The sequence below is a fragment of the Heliconius melpomene genome, chromosome 10, assembly GCF_056956725.1.
Source record: "Heliconius melpomene rosina isolate 202511_hmr_F chromosome 10, ASM5695672v1, whole genome shotgun sequence".
Lineage (NCBI taxonomy): Eukaryota > Metazoa > Arthropoda > Insecta > Lepidoptera > Nymphalidae > Heliconius > Heliconius melpomene.
Window position 1 is genome coordinate 6,603,833 of NC_140398.1, and position 9,214 is coordinate 6,613,046.

The following is a 9,214-nucleotide window of genomic DNA, read 5'->3' on the forward strand; positions in this document are numbered from 1 at the left end:
TAATTTAAAAATATAAAGATTCTTATTTATACAAATAAAAAAAATCTATACTTTTAAATTAATTATGAAGGAGACAGTTTAATAGTGTAGATCAAGATAAATTTGGTGGTAAATTATTTTTTAGAAAATATTCAATAATCGTAAACAGAAAAAAACATGTTTGATTTTATTTTAGTAATGTACAATATAAAGTAAGTTAGCATAAGCATAAACTTGCGTTATTATTTTTTTAAATGTACTGAATTTACTTAGAAAGGCATAAAAACTTACGGAATAGTACTCGAACTCGTCCCTTGGAAGCTATCCAAGCTTAAGAGCTAACAAGTAAACCATACTACATCATACCGAGGTACGTTGAAATTCTAATATTTTTTATTATATATGTTACCGGCAATCTGTATTATTCAAGTATTCTATATAATACCTCGGCAATGTATAGATTACTTGAACAGTCCAGGAAATGTATAAAATATTATAAATTATATTGTCCATTACATACAGCGTTGCAATATTTTCTCTTGTTGAAAAGCGGGATTTTTTTACATTTTAAGTAAAATAAACGGATTAATTTTGCAGTAGTCTGTGGTCACGCTCACGGGTAGATTAAGGGGCATTTGTCTGTCAATTGATATACTTAATTATTATATCAATATCAAACTACCGCCAACGATTTTCTAATTGTCCCGCGTACTGCCCTGGATTCTTGTAGAATGAGCTGCCTGTATCTTGCCCTCTGGTATGACGGGATTGAGACTTCAAAGATTTAATGAGGAATCCTAGGTGATAGGTTTCGAACTGTCCTCTCTATTGGAATTAGGACGTTTCGGTATTTCAATAGTCGCGCGGCTCATTCTAGGAATATATCTGTTTTCCTTAGCGAGGATTTGGAGTTTACCAAACCTGATGACAGCTGACTTCGATATATATTCAATTTACCATAAATATACTTTTGGAAACAAAAAAATAACATGTAAAGAAAATATTTTTTTATTTTCACATTAATAGCAGAACAACTTACAGATTTTCATGCTTAAAATCAAAATGTTCTAATAAATTTAATTTTAAGTTTGAAAATTGTACACATTAATCTTTTATAAACAAAATATTTTTATACTGTTTATAATATGTATTTTTAAAACTATAATCTCAAAATAAGATATAGAAAAAACTAGATATTTTTTTTGTTCATATTAACTTTTAAACATGAGTTATGTACGAGGCAAAGATAAGAATATTTAAACTATTTTTTAAATATAAATAAATTGTGTAAAGGCGAACTAAGACGGAAATTATCAAGAAAAACTCATTTAAAATCTATAGATCATCATATTTTACACTACGAACAATTAAGAAGGCAAAAAAAAGAAAAATACAATACATAGAGTTAATCTACATATTCTAAAATATCAAACATGACACTAATTTACATTTAAAACATTTTTAAAATTGCAAAGCTACACTAGCGATAAAAGTTGTTATTTATAAATATAATTTTTATTTAAAACCGAATATTCATTGTATAATTATTATAATAGAAATAAACATTCTACACATAATAGGATATTAATATAGAATATTATTTGTTGAGATCTGACACTTTGAAATACAGTTAAAGTATAATAAAATCTATCTAGCTCTCTAATTCGCCATCAATAAAAATAATTAAAATTACTTAAATGTTATACACTTTTTCATACTAGGATTTTTTCTCCAGGATTACATTTTGCTTTGTCTAATCAAAGTAATCAAAACCTTTACAGTGTTCATAAAAATAATTAATTTATAACATTTATTAATGTATTTGACGTGAATTGTTCGATATACCTAAATTATAACAGTAAAAAGAGACTAACTCCAGATTTAAATTCAATAATTTCATTTATTTATCATTATAATCAACTATCATTCGATATAATCAACCATTAAGCTTTATAATCAATCAATAATCGTTATACTCAATATTTATTGAATATAACAATTAAAAGTCGATATCTAATGAACGATTAATCGTTAATTATTTGATATACTTCATCGTTCATTAATACATTAATTATCACTAGCTATTTGATACACTGTTATAAGTCTGCTTTGCGAACATCTAGCTTTACTAGCAAAAACATTTACGCGTTAAATATGAAATATAAATCTTATAAAGTAAAATTAAACTCTTCATGTTATGTATCCATCTATTAACATACTGAAGTAAAAGTATTTATTATAAATATGAAAAAAAAAACAAACAACAAATAGAATCACACTATCATTTTTATTACATTTGCAAAGTATAATATATTTGGTCATGCACCAAAAAAAATTATCCGCAAAAATTAAAATACGGATTACAAGCTATTGGTAAAACTTTCCGACCCCTCTCCACTTTCCACCCAAATTTAAGAAAATATGTTTAGAAAATAAAACTATTATTATAAAATCAAATAATAATTTATCTTTTTTACCAACTAAATCAATACAACAAAATATTTTTATTATTTAAGTATTTAGCCGAAAAAATATGTAGATATGCGGTATACGGCCGTATAAACTGAATATTCGGTATATGGCCGAATTTTATGGAGAGAAACAGCTGAATTGACCGAATAATAGCCAGATACTTATTCATTGCAAGTCTAATTTTTATACTAAAAACCATAAAATTTCCGTCAATCATACCATTTGATCAATTAAATCTAAATATTATGTTATATTAATTAATTCTAATAATATAATATAAACTAAGAACTACACTTCACTATTAATTATCACAAGCTGCTGCAAATAGCAGACAAGTCCATTTAGTAATACAACTCCGACGACTGAGTTTTCAATAAATATTTTAAATAAATTTTCACTTTTAATAAATAATTATTATAATATTATTGTAATAGCTCATATTTATAATTTGTCTTTTAAAGGTGAGAGGAATTTTCTTAGACATGATGGTAGATTAGATGAATATTAAACATTTAAAATATTTAATTCTATTTAGAAAGTATTATAAATCTATATTTATGATTTAACTTTAAGGAAAGTGAGAGGCATTTTTAAATATGTGTATATTTTATTAAGTCATATTTAATATTAACTTATATACTTTTTCATTAAGTTTTAATATATTTAAAAAACCCACATATTTTTATAATTTTTTAAAAAGTTTAAAATATTATATCAGTTTTATTTATTTTAATCCTAATCATGTCTAATCGAACCCAAAAACTCAGCAATATTTTGTATATATAAATACGAGTATTACTATTAGATATCTCAATAAACAAATCATTAAATATTTATAAATTTACGTTTTTATAGTTTATTTGACTGTAAACGCGATGGTTCTGGATTCAATTCCCCATCGTAGGCATAAAGTATTTTCGTTTTCTTTTGCTGTTAAAAATACACATTTCTCCACTCTTTTGTGCGCTGCGTGGGAGACGGAGTGTTTTAACACTAGGTTCCCAGGTTTCCTCTGCGTACCATTCATTATACGGGATAGAGCGTGAAGCTTAAAATATTAAGTCATTTCGACCATATTTTAAACATAGTATTAAAATAGTATAGTTGTAAATAATATTTATAGTTAAATTATATTTTTAGTTTTAGTTGCTGATTGCTTTGATTTGCGCATTGAGATATCATACAAGTAGGTATGCGTGGTTACTATATAGCTTACGTTAAATTTAACAATTACACATTTAAACTACATTATAACTGATGAGGTTAAAATATCGTATGCTTTAAATCATTACTTCGATTTTATGTCTATACCATTTAAAACAGTGTTCTAATTTCTATTTTATATATTATTTTACCATTTTAACAAAAAAGGAATAAAATAGTAGATTTACTAACGAAAATCATTGGACATTACGGTATAAAAACTTGGTTTTGTGTCGATCCACCCCGTTTTACCTATCATAACTGTTGTACAAAACACACTCTCGCTAACATCAAACCAAATTAATAGAAAATTTCCTATCAGTATGCAATGACAATGCTTTCGTACATAACACACTCTCGCCGTTTCTATTAATTTTGACTAATCAACCGAAATGTAGCTATCAATGATAGTTAAAGTTGAGTCACCACACCCCCATTGAACGCAACTCTCTAATCGCCCGCACTCGCTCAACACTAACCTAAGGCCATAACCACACATACCTACAACTTCCTAATAATAAACAAAAATAAAAATATAATTCAATAAATAAACTGATACAATTAGTCGTCAGAGTCGTATATGAACTGGCGCTATTCATGCTGTCCAGTGAGGAGGTGTTCGCGGAGTGTACATATTTCCCTTTCAATATTCTCTCTTGCAGCAGCTTCGAAACAGGAAAATTCTTCTGTGTGATATAATTTGGGGATGGCCGCGAATTGATTTAATACCTGTTGATATTTTGATTTTTTAATATATTTTTTTACTTAACGTCTACAGATATTTGGTCCGTACATTTTTTCAACCTTTCCAAAATGTTAAATATGTAGCTCAAGATGCTCTGAAGTTAGACATAGTTTACTTTAGAAAGATTAATTAAAGAAAAAGACTAGGTAGGTCCAAAAATTCTTAATCACTTCAATCAACCTATGATTTTAAAAATCCTTTTCCCATTTAATTTTGCTGAATACGCGGTAACTCTAAATGTGTCTCACCTTAATCCTCAATTCGACATAATTATTATTGGTCATGTTGGCGTACTCTGCGCGCACGAGCTTGGCGTGCGCGTCGTACTCCTCACGCGAGGCGGCCATCACGGCCAGCTCACAGTCGCCGAACAGCTGTAAGTCGCGGAGCGGTGCGCCACCACCACCACCTGCACAGCCACTGGGTTCCCCACCATCACCAGATATACCTGGAGACGAATTATAATCGCTGTGTAGGATTTATCATAAAATTAATTACATTGAAAATGTTGAAAAGTCCTGATACATAAAACTAGTAAAATTATCTAACAGCTGAACACTTTTTCATTTTTTCAGATGATGTCTCCTTTCAAACAAAATAAAACAACCGCATATAAAAATAACATGGGGTAATTTAAAAAATGATAAAAAAATAATGTATTTATATTACCTGGCATCCCCGCACTGGACCCGCAACTGCCGCACCACGCCTCATCGTCAGTGAGCAGAGCCAGAACGTACGCTGTTAAATCTTGCTACATTTGAAAATATATATTAATGTTATAGAATTTTTTTTCAAAAATATAGATAGTAGTAGATAAAATAACAAGTAAAAAATCTTGTATAATAGTGATATAGATGAAATACCCATATTTACAGTAACAAATTATGCATGTTTCGTCAAAAATAAAATTAATTATTTCTGTCCTTGTATTTCAAGCGCGGATGGAACTATTATAAAAATTAATTTTAATATTCTGTGTATAAATTCATAATTAAAATCATGTCACATAATTTTGTTAAAATAATTATATATTTAAAAAATTACAAAAATAGTAACTAAAAAGTGAATGTCTCTTCATATAAAAACATACTTACTGACTGTGGATGTAAATGAAGTAAATCGGCTAACAGTCTAACAGTCAGTTCAGATGGTGTGTGTCTTAGCACAATAGCCAATTTAAACGCCGCAGGTTGCATTACATCTGCAATACCCTTTAATTGAAGGTTATGCCAAACGCCAGCCTGTCAAAGTATCAAACAGATTTGTTTTCCAGCTTTAGGCTGTATCCCGAATTTAGCAGGGTAGGCAGAGAGGGAGTCTTGTAATAAGACACTCCGCTCCCCACTTTCTGCCTAATTCTGGAGGCATTGCGTGTCGGGCGCGAAGCTCAACGCTGCGTTCAGATTAGAGCGAAGAAATTAAACTATTAAATGTTTCATTTCCTTGAGTGGGAATCAGACCCACAACCTGTGGCCTTTACAGTCACTCGCTTGTGTCGCTGCGCTACTACTGGTCTCTACCTATAAAACCATATAAGACTTTTTTTAAATATTGGTTTCAATTATAAAATTATATAAATGATTTTTTGTTGGTAGTCAATAAAAGGTCTTACACCTAATATAGATTGCCATTAAAAAAATATAAAATCATTAGCTATGAATGTATTTTTATTTATATCTATGTTCAGCTTATTTCCAAAACATTGGATATCTGGCTCCACTTAACTCTACACTAGGCCTGTAGGAATGAAACCCACAACCAATTCTTGTACAATCAGAATTCAATTAATTTTAAAATGAAAGTTGGACAAAAAATTTTACCTGATAAGCCACACAATTCCTCAGTGAATGCCAAACTGAATCAGGTGGCGAGGCTTCCACGATCTGTTGCCATGCATCATCAGCGGCGGGAGCTACTAAAGTATTGCACGCGTTGCGCCACATACGCGACGCCGCGCAGCCCTCGCGCTCGCCTGTTTGTTTTATATTAGTTAATGGTTTTTGTGTTGATAGTGTGTAATAAACCTATAGTACGGTCGATGAGTCGTGGCGCTTACGTTAGGCTTTTTGAACGTTTGTGCAATGTTGTTTAATAAAGAATAGAATTAAAAGTCAAATAAATCTTAAATACAACTCTTTAAAGACACATCCAGACAATTTCATGATGGCCACGACACATCAATCATACTGTAATCTATATAAATTTTAAGTGAATTTTAGTTATATGCTACATAGTAGAATTATTTAGAAATTAATTCAATTGATAGTGTGGATCTAGCCTATTAGTAATAGTAGTGATTTTTAAATTTTCTTAATAATTGTAAAATTAATGTATTACACTACTATTCATTTTTTATATACTAGTATACATTAAAACATGCTATATATAAACTAAATAAAAATATATATATCCAGAATTAATGACTTATGGTGTGTGGGCTGTGGCATGGATTAGGAGACAACACATTAAAGAAGAGTCCATCATGACACATTAATATACATTGTGTGTATATCCTTATGAAAATATTTTTTTTATGTTCAGGCAGATAAATTTAGAGATAAGCTTATAATGCATAATTATATAAACATCATATGATGACTATATGTCTATAGTCTTTTTAAATGTATCTGTGGAATAGGTTATAGGATATATAGCTTGCAATAATTGATAATTTGATATACTTTTAAATGTTATAAATAAATACTTTACATATCATATAAATTTTATAAATTAAAAATTAAAATGCATAAACATAATGGCTTTTAATTGCTAGTGCAATAAATAGCTTCAGCACAATATACCGTTTTTATTTTTAAAAAAAAACTAGACATTACTTTTGTGACTATTAATACACAATTTTCTTTAGACTAATTTGATGCATTTATTTTTAATAAACTGTTAATAACATATTGTAGTGAAGTGTCAGCTAAAGAGGGTACCGCAAATACAAATGGCATATATAAAAATATTTCTCTAACATAACTGACATAAAACATTTGACGTTTGTAACAAGCAAAAACGACATACAATAAAATTTCACCTCCCAAATCCGGTTCTCGCCACCAATTATTAATTGCCATTATTATTATTTATTCGCTCTCTCGTTCGCTACTTCGACACCTGAAAAAATAAGAAAATAACCAGGACTAAAACTAAGACTTAAAGTAAGATAAAAATGTTCTATTCTTATTTAAATATTTTTATCTTTTACATTTTATAACTAATACTATAGTAGTCTATGGCATATAAAAAAAAAACAAAATATAACATTCTGAATGCACCGTTTAACGCTCTGTTTCGCATTATTGCTTACTAGATAGTTTTGACATATATGAAGAATATTCAATATTTTTACAATATACATAGAGAAAAGAATATGTAGATAATAATAATTATTGAAAATAAATGATAAATAAGTAAATTAAAGGTAAAACTTACGTGAAATTGTGTTGTAATATTTTGTAGGTTATGCTTCGAAGGTATATTTTAGAGCGCGCTAGTGATGTAGGGCGAGTGACGTACGGGGACCGGCGCGGCGCAGAGAGGGAACGCAGACTAGTGATGTGCGCAACTATCGATTGTTTATGCCAACTTATATTTTATTTAGTATTAATCCGTTTTTTATTTAACCGTTTCAATGTTAATCCGTTTTTTGTTATTTTGAACAAGAATATTCATGGTTTAGTATTGAAAGATGACAGTTAATTACACATAATATATTTTGGTCAATTAGCTACATTTTACTTTTTACGGTTTTATATTTATTTCCAAAAATCCATTAAGCTGAAATGAAGAAAGAAGGTCGCATTAAAGCTTTATTTTTGTTTACTAAGTACTGCTACAATGTTTTTATATCTTTAATTATGACTTGCAAGTACATCACTGCGTTTTATAAGGGTGGTATTTGACGCATGCGCCGGACACTAGAGAGTTGAGAGGCAGCTTTTATAAAAGATCTGACTCATCGTAAAAACCACATTAGACTTATACTTCGGTATTTTTTTACTTTTATAAAAACTAACTTTATTAATTGTTTATAATATAATTACTATAATAAAAAATATACGACTGTAAGCAGAATATGTAGTGACACAACACTAGATTCTAACTTTTTTACAATTTGTAGAATAAATAAGTGAACTATAAAAATTATATACTATAAGTACGTACCTATATAACATTTTGAGAATTTACCTCCCTATTTTATCTCAGCGACCAATTTGCAAATCAAGATGCAATTTGTGGCTATATCGTCGTTCCTTGTGACTACAAAATATGTGTTATTGTCTTTAAAAAACTATTTTTAATAAAAAATAAGTTTATACTTTATTCGGAATAATTTTTTTTTTAACTAGTGTTCATGCTTAATTTTGTTTGTACTAACAAACTAAATTAGAAGTTTTTTTTTATTTATTTGGCTACAGACGCTTGGTACATAACAGACGTATGGCCCACGTATACCCACGTGTAATATATCCCGCACACAGCAGGGTAGACAGAGGGAACCTAGTGTTAAGACACTCCGTTCCCCACGGACATACTTAATGCAATGTCACGCACTTACTTAATGCAAATTTAAGACTTATGACATTTTCTCATAGATATCTTATCAGAAATGGGCCGAAATAAAATGGCACCACACGGGGAGACCTAGCTTTCAAATAAAATAAGTATCATCAAAATCGGTTCACCCAGTCAAAAGTTCTGAGGTAAGACATAAAAAACAGTACAGACGAATTGATAACCTCCTCACGAAAGTCGGTCGAAAATTAAATAACATGTAATATGTAAAAAATAAATATTTATTTTTTG

The 9,214-nt window shown here is 29.2% G+C and overlaps 1 protein-coding gene across 3 annotated transcripts; it reads right to left on the reverse strand.

Annotated features, from left to right (window-relative positions):
• Positions 1 to 971: 971 nt before the first annotated feature.
• LOC146535344 (uncharacterized) lies at positions 972 to 7,966 on the reverse strand. 3 transcript variants are annotated; one of them, XM_085191820.1, is made up of 7 exons: positions 7,841 to 7,966; positions 7,443 to 7,522; positions 6,223 to 6,374; positions 5,497 to 5,643; positions 5,069 to 5,153; positions 4,648 to 4,847; positions 972 to 4,383 (listed from the first exon to the last, which is right to left on the reverse strand). In XM_085191820.1, exons 2-7 carry the CDS (start codon positions 7,480 to 7,482, stop codon positions 4,246 to 4,248), a joined length of 762 nt encoding a protein of 253 aa, XP_085047946.1. In that variant the 5' UTR covers positions 7,483 to 7,522; positions 7,841 to 7,966; the 3' UTR covers positions 972 to 4,245. The 3 variants fall into 3 exon arrangements, with proteins under 3 accessions (XP_085047946.1, XP_085047947.1, XP_085047948.1); XM_085191821.1 differs by having other exon boundaries at positions 7,430 to 7,522; positions 7,841 to 7,880; XM_085191822.1 differs by lacking the exons at positions 7,443 to 7,522; positions 7,841 to 7,966 and adding an exon at positions 7,237 to 7,384.
• Between the last annotated feature and the right edge of the window lie 1,248 nt (positions 7,967 to 9,214).